We start from the raw sequence: 26382 nt of genomic DNA, 5'->3' as shown, positions 1-26382 counted from the left end.
ATATTGGTCTCTGCCGGTCTCTGCCGAGCGGTGGAGGCTGTGTGCTGTTTTTCAATCGCCCAAACAGGACGAGACCAGTTGTCCAATTGCTAACAAGAAAATCAAAGGGTAGGAATGGGAATGTATCCAATCAGCGTCGACGTTGTTTCAGAACGTTTCAGAAGCATGATGGGCATTAGAGCTACCGCCAAGGCTTTCGTTGATGTTCGGTAGAACTCGGAGAGTCTCGACTCCAGCACGTTTTGACGGTCGTGACGCAGACGTAGACAGTGCGCCTACAACATGGATACCGGATCTCAGCAGCCACTGAATTCAGTTCGGTCTCCTCCAGTATCTGTTCGAGAGGAGAACTATGGTGGAAAAACTTAATGTCAAAGAGCTTGGACCAGATCAGCCAGACGTAAAGATAAGCCAGCAGGAGAAGGAGAAGGGTAAACTGTACACACGACGCTTCTCCCAAAATTGGTACACCAGGAAGCAGTGGCTAGCTGGATGCAATCACGCTAATGCGTTATTTTGCTTTCTGTGTTTGTTATTCAAAACGGCTGGGATCCACAGAAGGTGGATGTGGAACTTGTGTCTCATTGGGGACTCCATTCATTCTCTGACTGAGGAATGCAGCGCATCAGTGCAGCAGCCAACAAAGAAACGGACGTTTGGACAGGGAGAACTGCAGCTGGGTGCAGAGGTAAGCTGTACATTACATTTCTGTAAACAAGACAATCAGAATCAGAAATCCTTGGTTGTCCCACAAACCGGGACATTTGTTTAATAACATGTACATTGTTTAATGTGCAATAACTGTAAAAACTAATTTCAACACACATACCTATTATACATATTTAATCATGTAAATGTGTATTTCAAGTAAATTTGTACATACATCAGTCTGATTCCATTTTACTTGTTACACTTCTGCTGCAGCAAACAAATTTCCCTGCTTGGGAAGTGGGAAATATGACATCTGTAGGAGGATACTGATGACATTATTTCCTATGAAAGTGTTTCCACTTTCCATAAGTCCTAACAGTGTAAATTTCTGGCATTTTATCTAAGTAGTGTTTACTACCATTACTGTAACAGTGACCTGCTCATAATTTTTCGTGTTCACTCAAATGTTGAAATTAAACAAAATGTTTTTGTTACTTGCCTCTTGCATTGCCTATTTACCATTTATGGTCATGTTATTTTATGTGCAATTTAATGCAGTATTTTTAAACCTTGGTCCGCAAGGCAGTTTGCCAATAGTCAGACACACCTGGATTAATCAGTTTGTCCAATGATCTAAGACAGGAAATAAAAGAGCTGTGCTTGATTCAGGAAATAGTGAAGTTGTGCACAAAGCTCAGAAAGCACAAGTTTGTTTAAAAAAAAAAAATAGCACAGCCCCTCCAAAAATATTTTTCACTAGCCGCCACTGAATAGGTGCATTAAAGCTGCTGCAGCGAATCTACAGAACAAGTTAGGTTTGGAATGCAAAAACGGTCACAGAACATTCACCTCTCCCTTTGGGTATATTCCCTGAGACACTTCCAGCGGAACACATGATGCTGGAGGAAACCAGAAAGCAGTAAACACCAGTCGCTATTTTCTAGGTCCAAACGTCTTTTGTTGTCCGTGACTTCAAATTGTGATTTTCTTTTTGGGACTGGTAGTTTGTCCTAAAGTTGAAGTGGAAGCAGCCGGCTGTTTCTCCTTCTCTGATACTATTGAGCGGAGAGCCTTTCGCACCAGTGGTGTTCTGTTGTTCTGGTGTTCTAAATACGTGAGTGTGTAATGAGTGGAGGACCCAGGGAAGTACACCAATTGGGTGAGACCGACAACCGGATGGTCTAATAGTTGGTTTTGGTCCGAAATGTGTTATTGGTGGAGGTTTTTAGACAAATGCGAGAGAACCACTTTATTATTATTTTTTTTTAATCTCCACAATATATTTATAGCTATATTGTGTTAGAATGTTGCAGTGGGAGGGTTAACCCTCCCACCATCCTAATGGGTGTGACCCCACGAGGAAAGATGGCCATTGAGCAGGGTTGATGGTTTATCCCTTGGGTCCATGTGGCAGGGGTGAGGAGTGAGCACCACCTCACCCCTGCCACATGGACCTCAAGGGATAAACCGTCAATCCTGCTCAATGGCCAACTTTCCTTGTGGGGTCACACCCATTAGGACAGTGGGAGGGTTAAGAGGCAGAAAAAAAATAAGCTAATTTGTTTTCGAAACTTGCCATTGTAATTTTAAAGTACTCAAGAATTATACAAAAGTAGTCAGATATGGAGAAAGTAGGATCAAATCGGCTTATAGGTTCAGAATAATTACAGTCTTGGAGCATTTTTTTGTCAAATCCCTCTGACTGGAGATCATCTCCAACCCCAACAGAAAATTCTATTTCAAAAATGATATTAAAAACAACCAGCCATATCTTTATAATGAGCTGTAGAGCACCAACAATGGCCCAACCCTTTTCTTTTAAACAATTTGCAGAAAACAGCCTTGACTTTGACAAAGAAGGCAAAAATATGTAAAGTTTGATTTTGTTAACGTCACTAGCTGTGTTATTGTCATTCTTAAAACCTGTTTAAGCTGTTTCACAGGGATCAGTGTGAGAGGTCAGATGCTGAATTTGTTTCATTTGTCGATCTCAGACTGGACTCATGCTGTCGACCCCCAGCAGAATCTCCCTCTCCTCAAAACAAGAACAACCACGACCTGTGCATCCATGTCAGTCATTTTTACAGTGACAATCACAGATGGGTCTCCAAATGGGAGTGCTTTTCTCTGCAACCCACATGGCATATGCCCTTTTTGAGTCTTGCTTAAAAAGAAAGAACACTTTAATTCCACTGAATGGTAAGAACTCACAACTCATCGTGTGATTGTAAATCTCTTACTTAAAATTTGCAAAAAGCATATGCAGATATGGTGGTGTCTGAAATAATCATGGAAAAGAAAATAAAGTGTACCTGTTTGGAAACTGAGCAACATTGTGAAGCTTTGATAAACTGAAGACGCAGATGGTGAGGTGATGAACTGGAGACAGATTGGAGAGATTAAACACAAGTGCTTGTCATGCACTTCATTTAGTTTCACAGCACGTTACATCCACACTTTTAATTAAACAATCAGGAGTGTTAATTGTGCCAGGGAGCAATTTCTTGTGCAACTTTCAGTTTTAACCAACAGAAGCCAACTGGTATAAACTAAACTCTTGTTGGTGTCTTATCAGCACTGCCTAAACATTATTTCATAATCTTTGTGATGAAGAGAGACCTGAATGATAATTGTGGTCAGTTGTGAAGCCGTACCTAAAGGACAATATCTAACTCGCTGTTCATGAGTGGATTTAAAGAGAGAATGTCCTTTTTACCCTCAAGCTGATTAAAACTTATTGGTTTATCATTTTTGCATAACATCACACATCAAGTTTTAAATAATAGCTCCTGTGTGTAGATTACAAGGACTATTTCTGATTGCATTCTACTTTTGCAGAGCTAAAATGTGTTTTCGAACAGATAGCTATTAGAGTATCAAATAAAAAAAAGTTGATCACTACTTTTCAAGCATAAGCTTCCAACTAAGCTATTTAGAAAAAGGACAATAAAGTGATTACATCTGGAAACACACACACACACACACACACACACACACACACACACACACACACACACACGACCATGTATTAGGGTACATGGCATTGTGTGGACCACTGAAATGCCTCCACTATGTAAAAATGTCCACATGTTACAGGCTAAAATTACAATTTGTCCAGTTAAACATATAAAGACAAGTACACACACACACACCACCTTTCACTTTTTACTGGTGTGCAATAGAGATGGTTTAATCAATGTTCTGAGAAAGAATTTGTCTATTTAAGAAAAAGTTGTCCTGAATTGAAAAGAGAGAACATTTAAATGCACCAGGAAGTGAAACTGTTAACTGACCATGCTAAAGTGAAGAATTAAACAGCTCCACTGACAGGCAGGATTTAGCCGTGTCATGAAACATTGCTCCTATTCATTAGCTCCATTAGAGAGAGCTGAATCTGCAGTCAGAGGAGCACAGTAATTGCTTAAATGAGACATTTTAAACTCAGCGGACTCACTGCAGTACTCATCCATGTCCTCACACACCATTTCACATCTGGATCTCTGGACAATTACTTTATTTTTACACACTTAAACTCCTAACTCAGTTTACTTCTAATTAGTTGATCATGCATCACCTTACTATTTATCTTGAGTTCTGACAGACTTAAAATGGTTTGGTATTCAAATGTTTTATGTTGATAAGGAATAAAAATAGTACTGTTGCTGCTTGAATTTTTATTTCATGGATATTTCAGTTTGTTAGTTTTGATGAATGAATGAGGTAATGTTTATCTCAGAGGTGACAGTGATGTGTGTGTTTGCGTGTTTGCATGTTTGCTTGTGTGTGTGTGTGTGTGTCCCCATGTGCATGCATGTGTGTGAGTATAAATATACTTTTTTTTCTTAACAATTTTTATATTAATTAAATCTGTTTGGTTATGTTGACTGACAGACAAGCCTAAAATTGACCCAAATGTTTATGAAGTTACTTTAAAACTACTTGAACATTAATTTCTAAAGCAAATTATTTTGTTTAAAAAAACCTGTTAAAATCAATTTTATTTTCAATAACTTGTGCATTCATCTCTAGCAGGTTGGACTATAGCAATGGTCTTTGTCTGGTCTTCCCAAAAAGCTATGAAGCAACTGCAGCTCATTCAGAAAGCTGCTGCTAGAGTCTTATCAAGAACCAAGAGAACCGAGCACATCACTCCTGTTCTTAAATCTCTACACCGGTTACCAGTAAACTACAGAATCAACGTAAAAGTTAATAAATCACTCAATGGCATGGGGCCAGAATACATTTCAAATCTCCTTCCTGTATACACACCCAGCAGGACTCTGGGATCTTTAGTTGAGATGAGTCAGCTGGTAGAACCCCAGGTCAGAACCAAACAAGGTGAAGTTGTGTTTAGCTACTATGCTGCTCATAGATGGAATCAGCTTCCTCATGACCTCAAATGTGCCCCAACTCTAGAAGCTTTTAAATCAAAAAGGAAAACTTTCATGTATTTATCAGCCTTTGAATGACTTTTCTCATTCTGCACTGTAACTGCTCACCCTTTAACTTTGTTTTTTTTTTCTTTTTAATTTTTAAATAAAAATTTAATTTGCGTGTATTTAAATATTATTGCTAATTGGAAAGCACATTGAACGTGTATGAAATGCGTTATATAAATAAAGCTTCCTTGCCCTGCTTTTCATTGAAGTGACATGTTGCTTTTTCATTGTTAAATTTATACATAAAAACAAATCATTTAATGGAATTAAACTCAGCATGATGCAAACTGGGGGTCCAGCCTTGACAGCATCAGTGTGCAATAGACAACTTTATTTTTTCTCTTCTGTATTTGTTGAGGCTGCTGCTGCTTGCTGTGGCCATAAGGTTGTGCGTGCTAGTCATGGTAGTAACCCCCAGACTCGCTGGTGGATCCCAGAGGTTAGGGGATCTGCCAGGCTGAAGAACAAATCCTACTGAGTGTAGTTGGACTGTGGGTCTCCAGAAGGAGCTGACAAGTACCAGAGAGACAAAATATCATAAACCGTAGTCAGATAAGCGAGTGAAAACAGATGGACGGACAGATGGATGTATTTATCTGAGTCAGCCATACATATGACATGGTTGTTTGCACAAACTGATTGAAGCTTAGTTTTAATTTACAATGGCTGAGTTCAATGCAACTGGCTAAACCACACAGAGGCACAAACTGTGTTAAAGACCAAGATCACGTGTTCATTCAGCACATTTGCTATGGTCTCTAGTATAAATGAATGCCTTGTGAGCTGGGGCAGATGTATGGAAGCGAATGTGTAACACAAATCATATTATGCAGTAGCAGAAATGATATTTCATTGTCATATTACCACTGCCAAATCTGACTCATAAGTAAAATTAATAAGCAATCTTCCAAACACTAAGAAAATTCAGATGTACTTTCTGCGTCTATTTTGGGGAATGGCAGGGTGAACATCTCTCTGCTGGTCCAAAACCGTTCACCTCAAGCAGGTTCTCAATGTCACCACTAATCACTGCAAATCACTCCCAGGTCTGTCACCCTCCGCCCAGTCCAGTGCCTGTAGAGCCACCACCATCTCTGTTGTAAATCCCAAAGCGATCTCCTTCATCTTTGTCTGAAGTTCAGCTGAGGAACTGCCAACCCCACCACCACCACCCACAGAGGCTTTCAAGTCATCCATGTAAACCTGTAAACATGACCCCCACATTGACTGCAAATGATCCTAGCAGGTACAGTCATCTGATGGAACATCTTCTGATGTACTTATAAGATCTTTATTTGCCATTTGTGCACGCAATAGGTCTGGGTACATAGGGATTCTTGTGCAGACCTTAGAACCACAAACAATAATTAGTCATCTAATTAACAATTCATATATATGTGTACAGATTTAGAGTTTTAGTGTAGTTATAATAATGCATACACTACAGGTGAAACAGGAAAAACTAGAAAATGGTGCAAAAGTCTTTTTATGTCAGTAATATAACTCAGACTGAGAGACCATCTAAAGGCTCAGGAACCCTCTGCAGGTGTTCTGGATTTATTATCTGATTGAGTGTGACAATTTGAGTCCAAAATATTGAACCTTTCCTCAATTTTTGATTAGTCTGAGGGTTTTTTATGTGGGACTTTCATCGGCTGTAAGCCATAATCATCCCTAATAATAATAATAATAATAATAATAATAATAATAATAATAATAATAATACATCAAACTAATACAGCGCTTGTTTAGGACACTCAAAGACACTTGCATGCACACTCACATTCACACCCTGCTAGTGGCGGTAAGCTACATTGTAGCCACAGCTGCCCTGGGGTGGTCTGACAGAGGCGAGGCTGCCATTTGGCGCCGTCTGCCCCTCTGACCACCACCAACACAGGCAAGTTGGGTGAAGTATCTTGCGCAAGGACACAGCAGCAGAATACCCCTGGCGGGAGCTGAATTCCAACCCTTGACCATGAAGCAACCTGCTCTACCTCCTGAGCTACTGATGCAAATAATAGCTTGAATTGCATGGACTGAGTGTATTTCATTCATTAGTTTCACCTTTGAGGGCCAATTACTGACATGAATAAACTTGCACGATATTCAGATTTTTCCAGTTCATCTTTGATTCAGAGCGAGAATACCTGAGTGACTAGAAAGCAAGTCTGGATAACAAGAACACAACAAACTCCCTCCCTCATGTCCTTTGTGCAGTCCAAGAGAGGCGAGTTTGTCACTGTGCTGCTGCCTTGTCTTCAGAACCACAGACTAACATCAAGTCTGACGGCCATGGCATCCAGCATGAGAGCTACACATCTGCGTTTAGTAGGGAAACGAGTATCCGGTACGGATAAAGCATTTTTGACGAATACGAGCATGAAACGAGTAAAACGAGTCAATATCTGTAATCGTGCTGAAGGAAAATCCTCATTGGGTAACTGACTGTCTTCACGCTCTGTGATTGGCCAGTCACATAGAGCGCCCGCCCCTCCCTACACACAAAACTGCAGCCGGCCGGGAGCGCAGTCTGTCCTGTTCATCCACGCACACAAAGAGACAGTAACGGATCTCGCTGTGATTGCTTCACTGTTTCTCACGTTTCTTCAGTTTTCCCTAGGTTTTCTTCAGCTCGCCTCTTTTTCGGTTGCATATTTAAAGTGACTTTTTTCGTAACTTACCTGGTGCACAGTGGCAGCTGGCCAGTAGAGGGCTATAGGGCGCCGCCCTCCCAGTTTTCCCCAGTGTTTTTAATTTTTATTTAAAAAAATAAATAAATAAAATTGACAATAATCACATATTCTAAGTTAATTGTGTGTTTTGTAACAAAAACAAATCATATATTTATATATCTATATTGATGAGAAGCTCTCTGCCGAGCGGTGGAGGCGACAGAAAGGCTGTAGGCTGTTTTTGAATCGCACAAACAGCACGGAACCAGCCGACCAATTGCTGACAAGAAAATCAAACGGTAGAAATGGGAATGTATCCAATCAGCGTCGACGTTGTTTCAAAAGCATGATGGGCGATAGAGCTACCGCCAAAGGCTTTCGTTGGTGTTCGGTGGAACTCGAAGAGTCTCGACTACTCCAGCACGTTTTTGGTCGTGAGTCGTGACGCAGATGTAATAGACATGATGGACGCCAGTGAGCCTACAACCAGCAGGGATACCGGATCTCAGCAGCCACTGAATTCAGTTCGGTCTCTTCAGTATCCGTTCGAGAGGAGAACTTTGGTGGAAAAACTTAATGTCAAAGAGCTTGGACCAGATCAGCCCGACATAAAGATAAGACAGCAGGACAAGGAGAAGGGTAAACTGTACACACGAGGCTTCTCCCGAAATTGGTACACCAGGAAGGCTTGGCTAGCTGGATGCAATCACGCTAATGCGTTATTTTGCTTTCCGTATTTGTTATTCAAAACGGCTGGGACAGATAAGGCATGGGTTGAGTCAGGAGTTACAGACATGAAACATTTTTCTGAGAAGGTGAAGAAACACGAGTCATCCCGGGCACACATGGACAACACGGTGAAGCTAGCCATGCTAGGCAGAGCTAACATTGCCATGCAGCTCGACGAGGGAAACGGAAGAAACGGAGGATGTTTGGCCAGGGAGAACAACAGCAGCTGGGTGCAGAGGTAAGCTGTACATTACATTTCTGTGAACAAGACAATCAGAATCAGAAATCCTTGGTTGTCCCACAAACCGGGACATTTGTTTAATAACATGTACATTGTTTAATGTGCAATAACTGTAAAAACTAATTTCAACACACATACCTATTGTACATATTTAATCATGTAAATGTGTAGTTCATGTAAATTTGTACATACATCAATCTGATTCCATTTTACTTGTTACACTTCTGCTGCAGCCAACAAATTTCCCAGCTTTTGGTACAATAAAACATTTCTGATTCTCAATCAGATGTTTTTACTTCAAATGTAAAAACATCTGATTGAGAATCAGAAATGTTTTATTGTCCCAAAAACTGGGAAATATGACATTTGTAAGAGGATACTGATTAAATTATTTCCTATGAAAGTGTTTCCTATGTACTTATCTGTTGTTTTTTTATTTATCTACTTTAAAGAGGATTAAGACTTTCCTGAGAAACACCATGACACAGGATAGGCTGAATGCTCTTGCCATGCTCTCCATGGAAAAAAAGCTTGTCACAAACATTCCTGACTTCAACAAAAAGGTCATCGAGAGCTTTGCCACTCAGAAGGACAGAAGGGCAAAATTTCTGTACAAATGAGGTATCACACACACACACACAAATGCATCCACTTGATCTTTGTATAACGTTGACCTTGGCACAACACTCCAGAAATATTTAACAGTGTAAATTTCTGGCATTTTGTCTAAGTAGTGTTTACTACCATTACTGTAACAGTAACCTGCTCATAATTTTTTGTGTTCACTCAAATGTTGAAATTAAACAAAATGTTTTTGTTACTTGCCTCTTGCATTGCCTATTTACCATTTATGGTCATGTTATTTTACGTGCAATTTAATGCAGTATTTTTAAACCTTGGTCCGCAAGGCAGCGTGCCAATAGTCAGACACACCTGGATTAATCAGTTTGTCCAATGATGTAAGACAGGAAATAAAAGAGCTGTGCTTAATTCAGGAAATAGTGGAGTTGTGCACAAAGCTCAGAAAGGACACGTTTGTTTAAAAATAAAAAATAGCACAGCCCCACCAAAAATATTTTTCACCAGCCGCCACTGCTGGTGCATTTGACAAGACAGAGCTGACGTGCTGTGTCTCTACCTCCGCTCCGGTAGGGTTTTTTTTATTTTATTTTTTTAACTCCCTCTCTCTCCCTCTCTATCTCTCTCTCTCTCTCTCACACACACACACACACACACACACACACACACACATTAATCAACATTGTTTTGTTTAACTTTGTGTGGGAAAATGCCAAGAACGTTAAGAAAAAAATCATTTTAATCAAATTAAAATTAAAATATATATATAAAGTTGTGTCTGGTTCTAGCATTTCATATTTCCTAGTTCCTACTGCATGAGTTCAGATGTATTAATCCATGCACTTAAACATTAATGTTCTGATTTTATTGAAAAACTTGTTCTGTAATAGTTCCTTTACTATTGTGATAAAAAATATTTAATCTCAATTCTGAGGCTGCTCTGTAAATAGTTTTCAAATAAACAATACAAATAGCAACTTCTGATCAATCCATATCAATTTCAGACTTAAAATAATATATTGATGTAAACCGTGCCCACTTCCGGTTAAACAACGCCCACTTCCGGGTTATGCCACGCCCATTCCGAGTACAGATACAGATAATTTAGTTGGTTGAACAGATACAGATACAGATAGTGGTGTACTCGCTCATCCCTAGCGTTTAGCCTGATCCTTCTGGCAACTTCTCTCCGGCCTCATCTTGTTCAGGCCAGGCTCGTCATCCACCAATCACAGCCTCCTGTAAAATAACAGAGACAAATTTGTTTAACATATTTACATCAGTAATTTTCAAAAGCTGAACTGAACAACATTAGGACTACCTTGGTAATGCGGATGGGAGGGGCACACAGAGTCTCTCTGAGGTGTGTGTGTGTGTGTGTGTGTGTGTGTGTGTGTGTGTGTGTGTGTGTGTGTGTGTGTGTGTGTGTGTGTTTAATATAAATGGCAGCATACAAGTGAGATGTAAGCATGTCCAGGACCAGTGTTATATGATGTTTAAATGCTCACATCATCAGGCTGAGGCTGGACTCTGGGGCATCAGGAGGTCACAGACAGGCTCTCTTCAGCTCCTCTGGAGGTGGATGTAGAAGTGTGCTTTTCTGGCTAAAATGAAGAAGCACAACATTTCAAACTAACTGAATGTTCTTAGTACACACCTGTGGCTGTCAGTAGAGATGAGGGGTGCACCCAGATGTTATCATTAATAAGTTTACTGGAATAAATGAAAACAAATAAAGTTTTGAGACACGAGATAAAGACACGTTATGCAGCGATAACTATTATACAGTGCATTGTGATTGATAAAGGCATATTTACATGTATGAATGTTGAAGGCCTTAAATAAAATTTCATTTCTTGAACCATCAACGAACCTGAATGAACTCCTGAAAGGCAGAACCCAAAAACGGTTCTCTTCAGCCTGTTAACATGGGAGCTAGTTTGCTCTCCAGTCAGAGAAGGGCCTGAGACATGAGAAATGTCTAATACCAGTAATATTTATTTTATTTCAGCAGCAGTACTCTTGTATCAGCTGTAATCTAAGTCAGTGTTTTAGAATAAATGATTAATAAAGTCTGTTAGCCTGTATAGTCAGGAGACCACCAGCAGCAAACATGAAGCTGACGCTAGCTGGCTAAGACACTTCGGTGGTGGACACTTCTACACTACAGTAATATATTATATTTATAAAACACAAACAATAAAAATGCTCAAACTTACCTGAGACCAGGGCTCGGGGGATTACCTTGACTTACAGTCCAGGGGAACCGGTCCAAGAACGCGGCTGCATTTCCTGTTCTCACGCAACCAACGCATGGTATTTCCTTTATGTCTGCGTTTAAATAGTGTACTAAATGCATAGTGCGATGAGGTCAAACGGGTTCAGAAGAGTGAGGTGAACACTGAAGTCACTCTCCTGCGCCGCTCAGGATGGCCAATTCAGTTTGAATTATGAAACACTTAATGCAAGGCGGGCATGAAAAAGACAAATCAGTTCCTCTTTATCCTTTTCATTAAGTCACAGAATGGGCAGTGATGAAGAAGAAAATTAAAAAGCAGTTTAGAGGATTGCTGTATCGTTGTAATTGTGAGTCACAGCAGGTGTGTAGTGAATATGAAAAAGCATTTCTGCTAATGCAGTTTAATTTTCAAATTTGACTTTTCAAATTGAATTGTTTTACATTTTTGCTGGGGCGAAACAGACTGCAGCACCAGGTATTTAAGCAAATTTTTTAAAAGTGTAATGGGTTCCAGACTGGCACTCTAAAGTTGCAAATGCGGTATTCTGGCTACAGAGCGTGGTGGGGGTCCGAGTGACATTTCATTAACCTTGTAAAGGGTAATTTTAGCACAAACTGGCTCGAGAAAATGATTTAAAATGTGAAACATTTGCATAGTATGCCTTTAAGCTTTGTTACTGGTCAGCAGAGGGTCACAAAGTGTTTTATAATCTGAAGTTGGTAAAGTTTCTGCCTTAAGAACCATTGAAACCACTTTGAAACCAATAGCTTAAAAAGTTAAAAACTCTTCAGTGCTTCTCCAATTGAAATATTTTGCATTGCATAGACATCAAGTGTCTCTTAAGTGTCAGCACTATAGAATGCTAATAATTATTTTTGGTTGCCATTTTTTATAAAGAGGTGCATACAAAAGACAAGGAGGAAAATGAATAGCTTCGGAACAATCATAAGTGTTTACTACAAATGGAGTGAATGAAAGAAAACACTCTCTCTCCCTGTTTGGAGTTCTTAGTGCCAGTAAACATGTGATCAGATCTCACCATCTGAAACCTGGTGGTTAGCTGACGTAAAAAACAAGACAGATCATCTGTGCTGTAACCTAAAGGCCCACGCGGTGAGGATGCAAGAGAGCTCATCAGACCTGCTTCTGTCTGAATATCAGTTTTCCTCGCATCCCAGTGTAATATAAACCCACCAAGGTAAAAAGAAATACAATGAATAAATAAATACACCTGGTCCACCCAAACATAATTTTTCCTTAAACCCACAATAAAATACATACATAATGAACACTCAGTATGTTGGATCTTCTTTGGATCTCTTTCAACAGTCTATGCTACAATGATCAAACTACGGTAGGAGTCACTAATGAGTTTGGATGGTTCTACGCTTACTCTGGGGACAACAAACCCACTAAAGATTCTTCATCTACTGATCAAATAAAGGGGATCAACAAACTGTCTTGGTTTATTTAAAAAGAATAAAAACGAGAAAAGAGAAAAAAAGGGATGAGGCAATTCAGTAAAACCGGTGAGATAAACAGGACAATCTGAGAGAATCAAAAGTGGTGTTTTTCTTCTGAAAAACACCACTCTTCTTGCTAAAATATATTGATTTAAATTTGATCCAAGTATCAAAAGAAAATTTACCACAAAAATTCACAACCACTGGTCCTAAGTACTGTGCATAGTTTCACCTCATATCAATTACAACTGGTTTATTGTCATAATTCATTTTGATGCATGACACTTTATAAGCTTCATCATCCTGAGGCTTAAATGAGAAGATCCATCCCTCTTTTCAATCTTTCCATTAAATAAGAAGCAACAGCCTGTGGCATTAAAGTCTGAAATGGGGAAAGTGCTTACCCGGGCTCAGTCCAAAGGTAACAAAATCCACTCGTCAGCACCTCAAAGGCTCAATGAAAAACATTTGCTCTTATCTTTTCTTTGCTCTGCTCACACAAGTGATTTAGGTTGTTTCCACTGCAAACTGATTGGGCTTCATCAGTGACACTGTTGGCACAGAACTAATGGAGAATTAATGAGTGCCAGCAATGCACCGTCATTTAGAATCTGCTAAAAAAGGAAAGACAATCATCTCTTGCTGTTCAACATAACCTGTTGAGACAGCCGTGTGTTCCATTCATGAACAATACAAGATGATAATATTCACTTGAAGATAATTAGAGATGGTCAGGCCTCTTCACAGAGAATAAAAACCTAACAATTTTTTATGAAGTAATGAAATAAATCAGTCAGAACCTGACACTTATTTGAAGAATCTTAGTGAGGTCTTGTATGAAGAACACAAAACACATGATAGAGAACATTCGGTTGAGCATGCACAAAACTTTTATGACAGTCATTTGTTATTGTGAGGGTGTTGCGGGCATTTCCTAGAAAATAATGTTTTCGCAAATTAGCTGGAATTCTGTGATAGGTTGTAGAGGGCACCAAGGTTCTGATCCAGCATTAAGTGAGTCTGGGGTCATTGGACAAAAGCTTTACTGGAAAATGAAGAATGACCCTGCCCATCTTAAACTGCTAAACCAAAATGAAAATGTTCAGGAGCATTCTAGCCTTGTTTCCATATTAATACTGGACATTTCTCTACAAATGGAAGTATGCAAAAAACCTACGATTTTATAAAAAAATCTCATCAAACAAATAAATAAAGTTGAAATAGTTCTTTTTATCTTGTGTGAACTGTGGACCTTTACCCCTGTTTCACACGAGAAGTATCAGCATCTGCTTCAAAACAGAGTCCATTATAGTCCACGGGGTGTTTCAAACCAGCCGCAGTGTGGCAAATTTTAGACGTATCTTGGAAGCACTGTTAAAGAAAGGATCAAGTTCTATTTTTTGCCGTGGGCTGCTTCTTGGACACGCCAATTTTTGCAGTTAACATAGGGCTAGACGTGAAATCACACACGGTTTTAGTGTAAAACTCCAAGTAATTTTCTAAATAAAAGATTATTTCAATTTCATATCTATGTAGATTACCTCAATATAAGTGACCTAACGGCTTATTCATTCCTAGCATTGTTCCAGAAGTGCAGCAGTGTGTTTTCTATGGCTTTGATACTGGCAGTGGAGAGGAACAACTTCATATATGACATCAAACATAATTTCGTTCGTTTTAGTTTAATGGCAGACGGCATAAATGAGAAGCCGCTCCTTGGTCAAGACTCTCCCGGTGTACTTGACCCCATTGAAGCTCACAAGTAAACCATTCCGCGCCGCTGATGCTTCCAGTGTGAAAACAGGGTCACTCACAAGCACTCATCCAAAAAATAAAAACAAATAAAAAATAGAATTGATACTTTACCATTGGGGCTTCCTTCATCTATGGCAACGATGGTAGCAGGAGGACCCGCCCGTGAAAGTTTACATTCTGAAATAAAAGGAAAGAAACAACAAATTGTTTTTTCCTTGTTGGTTCTTTCTTCATTGTGAAGCCTCGGGATGATATTTGATAAACACTTTGTATTTATGAGGAAAATTATTTCAGAAGGACCTGAGGTGTGATGAGTACACAAGTGCTGCAAGAAAAACAGCAATAAATGCATACATATAAATAAAGCATGAGCTTTGCAGATAGTCTACAGTTTATTAACTTCATTCTTCTCCCTTCAGTGAGGGGGAAATAGATTGGGGGGAAACAAGGAGCACATGAATTTTATAACCGGAATGTAATGTAGTGTAAAACGAGGTGAGGTAAGGGAGATAAGGACTGTAAAAATAGATTAAAATCATATTATTTGTTGTTGTTTTTGTTTGAAACTACAAGCTTAATCTAACACAACAACCTATGCATGGTCAGCAATGGTGAATACACTGGCACAGAACCTGAAGACATTTAACAGAAGAAAACAGAAGTCAGTCTTACCCTCATATTGCCAATCTGCAGTTGGAGATAACCAAACCATGCCAGGATGGAGGAAAAGTGAAGATAGAGGTTGAGGAAAGATGGAAAGAAGGGAAAATCAGAAGAGAAATATTAATAAAATATAAACCAGGGTAAAACGATGAAATAAAATATGAGCAGCATCAAACAGAAAATCCTGAAAGCAAGTTTTAAGTAGAAAAAAAAGTTATTCAAATTGCATGCGTCTTTGTGGAAACATATCTCAACATGTCAGTCCTTTTAAGCTTTAACTGCCACTGTTTACTGTAGTGCAGCGGAAACTTATTTAGCCGCACACCCCCTCCTATGTCCCGATTATGTTGACGCACCCCTAGCCCCCACACCAGTGTGTAGCTATGGGGCTATATATATATATATATATATATATATATATATATATATATATATATATATATATATATATATATATATAGGCTTCCTAAATATGGCACAACTTGAAATTCCAGGGCAACAAAATGAAGTAAAGGAAAAGGTGAACATTTTTATCCTGCCTTTCATTATCACTGTTACATGACAATGCCACACAAACCACATTGAGACCCATTTTCAGAACACCTAGCTTGTAGCTAACATTAGTATCAGATTCATCCAACACAACGGCTCTAAAACAATTCATATGTAAATGTTTTGCATATTTATTGCAAAATCAAATTTTTCTGCTGCTTCAGTGCTGCAACAATGTAATATTAATAAGAAATGATTATATCTTGTGTTTTACAGCATTGTTAAAGCTTCAGATTATTAAGAAAGCGTTGTTTCAGCTGTGAGATTAGTCGATGGGATCAATGAAAAAGAACGTTTGTCACTGACTCCATGGAAGCGTTAAGAGAATTTACAAAAAGTGGCTTTCAATCAGTTTTGTGACTGGCATATTTTTGAGAGTTCAGAAAAGAAGCAGATGAGACAGCGTGTTCGACACTTTTGTTTTTCATCTGACATTAGAACATGTCCGTAATGTCTGAGGTGTTTTTACAAACAATGTATACTTAATGCTCCTGGACAGGGTATGGACTACACAGAGGCTTGCGGGAGAGCCCAGTTATAGGGGTGGGGGGTGTTCTGCTTGGCCTTGGCCCCCAAAATGCCTTGAAATGGCCTTGGGTGTGTGACAGAGTTTTGAAGGTGATCTGAATTGTATCAAATGTATAAATATTGCTAGGCCTTCCAGCCATCCAGAGTTTACAGTTATTACAAGTAGCAGCAGTTCAAGCAGTAGAAAATAAAGTTAAAGAAATTTTTCCAAAGGTTTTCTCAGACTTGTGTAAACTACAGGACAGCTATAAAATAGAGCTAGCTGAGGGAGCCACGCCGTATGCCCTGTCAGCACCTAGACGTGTGGCTTTACCACTTATGGATAAAGTAAAAACAGAGCTCCTGAGGATGAAAGAGATGGGTGTGATCTGACAAATTCATGAACCTTCTGAGTGGTGCACAGGATTGGTAGTGGTACCACAACCTAACGGAAACATCAGGATCTGTGTACATCTAACAAAGCTCAATGAGAGCGTTCGGCATTAGAGACACATACTCCCAGCTGTGGACGACACGCTTGCAAAATTAAATGAAGCAGTGGAGTGATCAAAGCTGGATGCCACGTCAGGATTTTGGCTAATACCTTTACATGAAGACTCGGAGCGTAACAATTTTCATAACCTCTTTTGGACTATATTGTTTCAGACGACTCCTATTCGGAGTCTCATCGGCACCCGAACATTTTCAATGGAGAATTAATCAAATTGTTGGCTACATACCAGGAACACTTTGTCATGCGGATGACATCCTGGTGTTCGGGAAGAACCAAACCAAGCACGATGACAGACTGTGTGTGGTTCTCAAGGAGTTTGAGAGGGCGGGGCTTACCCTAAATGAAAAATGTGTGTTTGGGGTGACCAAAGTGAAGTTCCTGGGACATAAAATCAGTGCTCAGCGACTCGAAGCGGGCCCAGAAAAAATTAAAGAGATTTGTGACATGCCAGCGCCACAGAATGTTGAAAGAGTGAGACGATTTATGGGGATGGCGAACTACGCTGGCAAATTCTCCCCCCACCTGCCCAACCTCACAAAACCGTTGAGAGATCTGCTGGAAAATGACAGTGTATGGACATGGGACGAGGAGCAAAAGATGGCTTTTGAAGCAGTGAAGAAAGAACAGAGTTCCACGACCGTTCTAGCTCAGTATAACTCAAAGAGAGAGACTCTTGTTTCAGCGGATGCATTATCATACGGTCTAGGAGGAGTTCTGATGCAGCAACAGCCAGATGGAGAATTCAGACCAGTGGTGTACTTATCCAGAAGTCTAACCACCACAGAAAGTTTATATGCACAGATCGAGAAAGAAGCTCTGGCTGTAACCTGGGCGTGCGAGCAGCTCAGTGCTTATCTCCTGGGGTTGTACTTCACCATACGCACTGATCACAAACCCTTGATCTCTCTGTTGGGCACCCATTCACTGCATGACTTGCCACCAAGACTACTCAGGTTCTTGCTAAGGATGATGAGATTCAAGTACAACATCATACATGTGCTACAGCTGGTGGCTGCTGATACTTTGTTGCGGGCGCCAATAGGACTGGAAAAAAAAACTGAGGACAACACACAGGAAAGAGAATGTCACATGTACATTGACTACATTATGGAACATGTACCTGCTACAAAAACAAAACTGGATCAAATTAAAGACATGCAGGACAGAGATGGCACGCCGAGACAACTCAGGACATGCACAGACAAAAGATGGCCAGCACGTTTATCAGCAGTTCCAGAGTCTACAGCAGTATTGGCCATACAGAGCTGACATACATGTCGCTGATGGGATGCTTCTCAAAGGGGAATGAACCCTTATTCAAGCACCGATGCAGAAAGAGATGTTAAACCGAATCCACCATGGACATCAAGGCATAAACAAGTGCTTCACAAGAGCACAGCAGTCCATGTGGTGGCCAGGATTAACAAGAGACATCAAAGTGTTAGTTGAGAGATGTGAGGTGTGCAGCCAGCATTCCAACTACCACACAGAGCCACTGCTCACAACCCCTTTACCATTACTACCATGGCAAAGAGTGGCAGCAGACCTACTTCAATGGGAGAAAAGTCACTACCAAGTAGTGGTAGACTACATCTCAAAATATATTGAAATAGCTAACATGCCAGCGTTTAAACACTGCCACCACAGTTGAAAGGCTGAAAGTCATCTTCGCCAGATTCGGCATTCCTGAAATACTTGTGACTGACAACGGGCCACAATTTGCCTCTTCTGAGTTTGCAGCTTTTGCTCAGGAGTATGATTTTCAACGCGTCACTAGTAGCCCCAGATACCCACAGAGCAACGGGGAGGCCGAGAGGGCAGTAAGAACAATGAAACAGATACTGGGAAAGAACCAAGATCATCAAAGAGCCCTCTTGGCTTACAGGACAACCCCTTTAGCTCATGGGTTTTCATCAGCAGAACTTCTTATGGGGAGAAGGTTAAGATCTACAGTTCCAGTTTCTCCTCAGACACAGACTTCAGTGGCCAGACCTCCAAGCTTTTAATAGAAAATAAATGAGACTGAAAGAGAAACAAAAGAAAGCTTATGGAGCAAGACACAGAGCGAGAGAGCTGCAGATACTCAAAACAGGTCAGAGAGTTTGGATCCGATAGGCAAAAATTACTGGAACCATCCAAGCGCCTGTGTTGACTCCAAGATCCTATGAGGTGGAAACAGAGCTGGGGACCCTCAGAAGAAACCGGGCTCAACTCATCACTCTTCCTATGCCAGAGAGATCTGACCCTATGCCAGAGGAGCCTGACCTAGATCTGAAACAGCCTGACCCAAAAGTGACTGTGACCAGATCGGGAAGAATCTCCCGTCCACCGGAAAGATTGGACTGGCAATATTTAGTTCAGTGGCCTATTGAAAAAAGGGCAGAGTAATCCCTACAGCAAGAGTCTGAAGGTTCAGGTAGTCTACCCTGTCCTTCAAGGTAGGAAAATGTGTGGGACAAATGTGAGGAGAGAATAAGAAAAAAACAGCAACAGTCATGTTAAACTTCATGCTGTATATCATGTCCTCCTTTATTAGCTAAACACCACTAAATATGATCATACACTTACTAGTAATACGAAGAAGGAAAAAAGCACATTGACCTTGGCTTGGGGATTAAAATTGTCACTCACAGCAAAGAGAGGCAATGTTCAGGCATTCCCTTTTTTCATTTCTCCGTCCTTGCTAGGATACATGAAACCAAGTCACCTAACAGACCAGCTAACGCTAAGAGGATAGGGGAAAACCAGAGTAAAGACTCCCAAAGATGCATATCTGATCACAGAGAAAACAGACTTTACAGAACAATGAGCCCACTTCAGCCACTCCCTCCTCTCTCCTCGGCTACTGAGAGACACGGATGATTTCAGCATTCATCTATATTGTAGTTTTCACCAGCAGGGGTGAAAAGATGATTTAGCAGTCCCTGGGCGATATATGAACATAGATTAGTGCTAAAAAGGATTTATCTGGAGGTAAGTCATGCAAAAAGGAGACAAGGGATACTTTCCTTCCCCAGGTTTATACTGACCTCAGTCAGAAGGGGTTGCACAGTGATGCGGGTATGATGGTACTAGGGCCGCAGAAGAAGAGTATGAGGAAGATTTTGGTCTTGTTTTCCAGTTTCAACATTACATTTTAAATGTTGAGAGAAAACATGGACATTTTCATTAACAGAAACAAAAATCCAATCAGAAAATGGAAAAGATGGGCAGCTGGAAAAAAAGAACTGCTCAGCAAATAGAATAGACGAGAAAAGGACCAATCAGAGTTCAGAGCCGACCGCTGTTTGAACAAGCTACCGCTAACCAGACTTCATATTGATGTTTATGCGGGTAAGTCATGTCTAAAGGGCGGAAATGTCCGCACCTGGGAGTAAAAGCAGTAGATGTGCCAATGTGAGAAGTATTTGCTTGGTGAGTACACATCTGGTTTTCCCTTAGTTATAAGTGTTACACTGTTATTAGCAGCGAGTGGGGGGGTGGGAGAGGGGGTTTACTGAGGAGAAACGTGCAGGTGTTCCATCTTGATCAATCAATCTAAGCTAATAAATACACCGGAATACATTTCTTACCTTTAGTTTACCTTTGCAGTAATATATTTTAATGTTCTAATAGTATTATGTCATTTCCTGTAATGTTTACAAATATGACTGCACATTCGACAGATTTATTTACTTTATTAAAATTGAGGGGCACAGATTTATCAAAAATATTAGCTTCATCTAAACCTTTAACTTGCATTTTGGATCCAATCCCAACCAAATGATTTAAAGAAGCATTCCCTTTGGTTACTGCCCCCATTCTAGATATAATCAATCTATCCTTAGTAAATGGATATGTACCACAGGATTTTAAGGTTTGCTGTAATCAAACCTTCACTTAAGAAGCCTTCTCTGGAACCAGATGACCCAATGAATTATAGACCAACATCAAACCTTCCATTTTTATCCAAAGTCCTGGAGAAAATGGAAGCCATCCAAGTATGTGATTATTTAAACACGAATGCTCTGTTTGAGGAATTTCAGTCTGGTTTTAGAGGGTATCACAGCACTGAAACTGCGTTAGTGAGAGTTACAAATGATATTCTCATGGCCTCAGATAAGAATCTTGTGTCTGTTCTAGTCTTGTTAGATCTCAGTGCTGCCTTTGACACAGTTGATCACAATGTTCTTTTAGAAAGACTTGAACATGTTGTAGGGATCAAAGGAACAGCGCTAGGCTGGTTTAAATCATACCTGTCTGACAGATTTCATTTTGTAAATGTACACGACAAATCGTCTTCATACTCCAGGGTTACTTGTGGAGTGCCACAGGGTTCAGTGCTTGGACCAGTTCTTTTTACAATGTATATTCTCCCAATTGGTAAAATCAGTAGACGACATGGGATAAACTTCCACTGTTATGCTGACGATACTCAGTTATATTTATCCATTAACCCTGATGAACCTAATCAGTTGGGTAGATTACAGGCTTGTCTTGAGGACATAAAAAATTGGATGACTCTAAACTTTTAGCTTTTAAATCAAGACAAGACAGAAGTTCTCATCTTTGGACCAGAAATCCAGAAAAGGAAATTGCTTAGTCAATCACCTGACCTGAATGGCATTACATTAATCTCTGAGAACAAAGTAAGGAACCTTGGTGTTATCTTTGACCAGGACATGTCATTCGAATCCCAGGTTAAACAGGTTTGTAGGATTTCCTTTTTCCACCTTCGGAATATTGCTAAGATTAGAAGCATCCTTTCCAGGAGTGATGCTGAAAAACTAGTTCATGCATTTATTACATCAAGACTGGATTACTGTAAGTAATTACTCTCAGGAAGTCCACAGAATGTAGTTAAAAGTCTTCAGCTTGTCCAAAATGCTGCAGCTAGAGTTCTGATGAGAATTAAAAAGAGAGATCATATCTCTCCTGTCTTAGCTTCCCTACATTGGCTACCTGTTAAATTCAGAATAGATTTTAAGATCCTTCTTCTCACATATAAAGCTCTTAATAATCTAGCTCCATCATACATCAGTGATCTGATTGTTCCATATGTTCCTAACCGAGCACTTCGCTCTCAGACTGCAGGTTTACTGGTGGTTCCCAGAATATCTAAAATTAGGATGGGAGGCAGATCTTTTAGTTGTCAGGCTCCTCTCCTGTGGAACCAGCTCCCAGCTTTAGTCCGTGAGGCAGACACCTTGTCTACTTTTAAGACTAGGCTTAAAACATTTTTATTTGATAGGGCCTATGGTTAAAATCTGATGTTAGCCTAAATCTGGACAAGTGGGGGAGTAGAGGGAGGTGGAGTGTACAGTCGGTAAAGACGGCTCTCCCTTGCCCTGCCTCAAACGTGCCTCCTTCTAAAAGGCTAGGTTATCCAGAGTTATCTCTGTAGTTATGCTGCTATAGGCTTAGACAGCTGGAGGATACACTGACCACTTTTCACACTCTACTACTTTCTTCTACAATCTGCTCTTTAACTGTATTATTTTCTGCAATTTCAGCTGTTAACTTTATTTTCTCTCTTAAGTCTTTTTCTCCCCAGAAGAAGCTACAATGATGTTCTGCTGAGCTGTGGTGGCCTCATGGAGGGGGCCATCGTCTAGCACACTGCTGCTAACCACTTAAACATTCTCCCTCTCCTGATAATAACTTTTTGCTTTCCTTGACGTTGGATGTGCTACTGCTAGTTTATCCGTTTAATTATAGATCCACTAGGATAAATACAATAAAGTTTATCTCTCACCAAATAGAAAATATACTAAGAAATCGCAATATAACTATAGACACATTACTTTTCCTTGTGTGTGTGTGTGTGTGTGTGTGTGTGTGTGTGTGTGTGTGTGTGTGTGTGTGTGTGTGTGTGTGTGTGTGTGTGTGTGTGTGTGTGTGTGTGTGTGTGTGTGTGTGTGTGTGCCTGCTCTGTCTTCTCGATCCCCAGTGAGTCGTGGAGGATGGCTGCTTATACTGAGCCAGGATTCTCTGGAGGTTTCTTCCTGTTAAAAGGGAGTTTTCCTCTCCACTGTCGCTTTATGCTTGCTTAGTATGAGGATTGCTGTAAAGTCACTGACTAGTGTCAATGCAATTTGCTGGGTTCCTTATATAGGAAACATTATTTCTGATTGGCTTAATGAACTGACCTGAATTGGAATGTTTATTATGTGAAGTGCCTTGAGACGACTCTTGTCGTGATTTGGCGCTATATAAATAAAAGTGAATTGAATTGGTCAGTGTTTATTTTGGTATTTTCCAATAATTATTGTTACAGAAACAATTATTTATAAATTGTTTTATAGATCCAAATTCTGAAATGTCAATTTTAGTCGACTACAATTAGACTAAAGCAAACTGGACTAAATTGTGATTAAAATTAAAAAGACTTTTAGTCAAAAGACTAAGAATAAATTTAAAATAAATTTTCTTGTCAAAATGAACTCTACCTTGAAACTGACATGTTTCGGCTAGCGACTCTAGCTATCATCAGAGCTCGCTGGTGTTGGTGAAGTCACTTCCGTTTATCGGCGAGCTCTGATGATGGTTGAAGTCGCTAGCCGAAACATGTCCGTTTCATGGTAAACAACTATTTTATCACTGCACTGTGTTAAAAAGGAACCGAGTTATGTTTTACTGATTTGAGTGTTTTTGCACTTGAGAGGCTCATTATGAAGGATTCCTAAATGTATATCTAAGTTAAAAAGCATTTAGTAAATTCTTTACTCAGAATTTCCCATGCCTTGTGTGAACTTCTCCTAAACGTGCATGTGGAGTTAGCAGAAGCCATATAACAATAGTCAGTAGTTACATCACACTTCACCAGCTGGCCTGTGTGTTGGGGCTCAGCAGATGACAGATGTGTATCCAGTGCTTGACTGCCTTTTTATCCTTCAGTGTAAGCCGATGCTCCTCATATATTACTAAGCAGCCATTTCTTCTCTATGGGCCTTCTTTCTCTCCCTTTGGTTTCTTTCCTTTCCTGTCTCTTCTCATCTGCTTCCCCCTTGCTACCTGTCAGCCCAATTTCCCTCTCAAATAATGAGAATTAAATGGGATGAAAGTGGGTTGTAACATTAAGTGGCAGATGAACACTGAGACATTTCAAATCACATTAAATTTAAGACGATGTGGGAAAACAGGTAGAGAGCTAAATTAAAACCAAATCCTATATGTATGTAAATTTAAAAACCTGTGTTCTCTTTTTCACTTTTACATGAATTTTTTTTTAGTTAGCAGATAAATCTGATAGAAAAGGGGGTTTATTTCTCCCTGCAGTGACAGACAGCACATGGAGAAGAAGGGTTAACAGCACTGACACAGTTTAAGGAGTATCTCTTCAGCTAATAAATGAACCCCTACAGCTTGTACAGCCTCTTAATTTCTCAGAAATCGCAGGTTCTCTTTCTTAACATTCGTTTCGATGTCTCACTATGGGATACGCCCCTCCGCGGATTCCTCAGAAGCACTTATCTCAATACGCCAATCCTGATTGGCCAGTGACCGTGACGTACGCGTCCCCCTGCTACTATAAGTAGCAAGCGTCCCCACGCACGCACTATTCAATCACCTCTTCTCGCTTCGGTGGTCGCTTATCTCTGAGGTAAGTTAGCTCAACTGTTCACAGACGGAGCCTTCTAATATTCTCTCCGTCGCCGAACGTTAACTTACTGTCCTTCTGTCCTGGCCTTCACCATAGGCTCGGGGCATAACGAGCAGCTTCACACTCCAGTGCATCTGTTCGTTCTCTGCTAACACACCAGTTAGCCTTCATGGAAGCCGCTCCTCCCACCAGAGGAGTCGACGGCGCAGGAGCTCGCCTCTGTACCTGTGGGAACAAAATCTCAAGCACAGACCCGCACAAGGTCTGCTCGAGCTGCCTCGGGCTGGAACACGCCCAGCTGGCATTGGAAGTCCCCGGGTCATGTGAGAGCTGTGCTTGCTTCACCCTGAAGAGCCTTCGCCGGCGGCTAGCGTGCCAAGCTAGCCTGTCGGGGAAGGACCCTTGCCTGCCGGCCCCTGGGCCACCGCCTGGGGACGCCAGCGAACATGTCCTCCCGGAGCCGGAACCGTGTGCCGAACTCAGCTGGGGCTCACAGCTCGAACCGGCCGGTCCGAGCCACCCCGTCGAGGACGTGTTGGAGTTGGACTACTGAGACGACGGGGGCACCTCGGAACTCCTCATTTCAGAGGAGGACGAGGATGACGACGTTTTTCTCCCCATCGCTCAGGCCTCCATGCCTAGCTTTCCGTCCTCTCCCAGGGATGGAGCGGCTTCCCCGGCCGCCCACCTGGACATGCAGTCAGTCTGCCGACGCGCTGTGACCAGGCTCAACATCCCTTGGCCCACCATGGTCACTGAGGCTGTCAGATCCCGCTACGAGGGAAAGAAGCTGCCTCAGGCCACAAGAGCGGCAAAGCCCCTCCTTCCCGGAGCTTCTCCAAGAAGTGAGGTCCTCCTGGGACAAACACCCTTTCAGCTCCAGGTCTCCTGTCCAAGGAGCCTCCTCGCTGGACTTCGAGGGGATGGAGAAGGCTGGCATGCTTCGCATGCCGCCGATGGAACCGCTGGTTGCAGCCCACCTGCACCCACGGCTCTCGGCAACTTCCTCCAGGCCTCCCGCTCTCCCCGCGAAGGCGGACCGCTTCCAGTCGGTGCTGAACGAGAGGGCGTACAAGGCTGCCGCCATCTCTGCCCGAGCTTTGAATGTCTCCTCCATGCTCTCGGCGTACCAAGCCGAGCTCTGTGAGGACATGAATACGAAGCCGGACCCGGAGGTGTGGGAGGAAATCACCGTACTGACCGACATCTGCCTGCGTGTGCAGCGCTGCGCGGTCCAGGCCACGGGAAAAGCTATGGGCATGATGGTGCTTCAAGAACGTGCACGATGGCTGAACCTCTCCAACCTCTCTGATAGAGAGAAGGAGGGCATTTTGGACATGCCAATCGTGCCTGAAGGCATTTTTGGCTCTGCCCTGGCATCAATGCAGCAACGGTGTGAGGCCAAAAAGAAAGAGGATGAAGCCCTTCATCTCTGCCTTCCCCGTAAGCCCTCACCGGCGCTGCCGGCTCGGCCGAACCTTCCTCAGGCGGCTGTCCGAGCCCAGCCTCAGTTCTGGATCCCAAAGCGCCCGAAGCCTCAAGCTGTCCAACCAGCTCCTTCGGGTTCAGCGCCTCGACCAGTTTGTCCTCAGAGATCCGGCAACCAAGCCGCTCCGCCGCCGGGACAACCCACCCGACCCGGCGGGCAGCAGGTGAGGAGGAAGAAGTGGGCAGCCTGACGGAGTTCTTTCCCTCCAGACGCTGCAGCTGGCAGTTCCCCGTTCGCCAGCTCCTCCTGTTCGATGTTGCCATGGTGCCTTCTCCCCCCCCTCACGGAACCCCTCCGGCAGAG

At 41.5% G+C, this 26382-nt stretch overlaps 1 protein-coding gene across 7 annotated transcripts in view; it reads right to left on the bottom strand.

Moving 5' to 3' along the window:
- LOC107387904 (protocadherin-15) overlaps positions 1-26382 on the bottom strand; it is a 514972-nt gene that overhangs the window by 403965 nt on the left and 84625 nt on the right. For all 7 annotated transcript variants that reach the window (XR_011516897.1, XM_054749198.2, XM_054749199.2 and 4 more), the window contains exons 3-4: positions 15445-15459; positions 14884-14949 (exon numbers count right to left, since the gene is read on the bottom strand). Coding sequence is in view for 6 of the 7 variants with exons in the window: in XM_054749198.2 (XP_054605173.2) it covers positions 14884-14949; positions 15445-15459 (81 nt within the window). In the remaining variant the exon portion in view is untranslated. The remainder of the gene's footprint in view (positions 1-14883; positions 14950-15444; positions 15460-26382) is intronic.

Source organism: Nothobranchius furzeri, chromosome 16 (genome assembly GCF_043380555.1).
Source record: "Nothobranchius furzeri strain GRZ-AD chromosome 16, NfurGRZ-RIMD1, whole genome shotgun sequence".
In the NCBI taxonomy this organism is placed as follows: domain Eukaryota; kingdom Metazoa; phylum Chordata; class Actinopteri; order Cyprinodontiformes; family Nothobranchiidae; genus Nothobranchius; species Nothobranchius furzeri.
The sequence above is the reverse complement of the archived record's forward strand: the minus strand, read 5'-3'. Positions and strand labels throughout refer to the sequence as shown.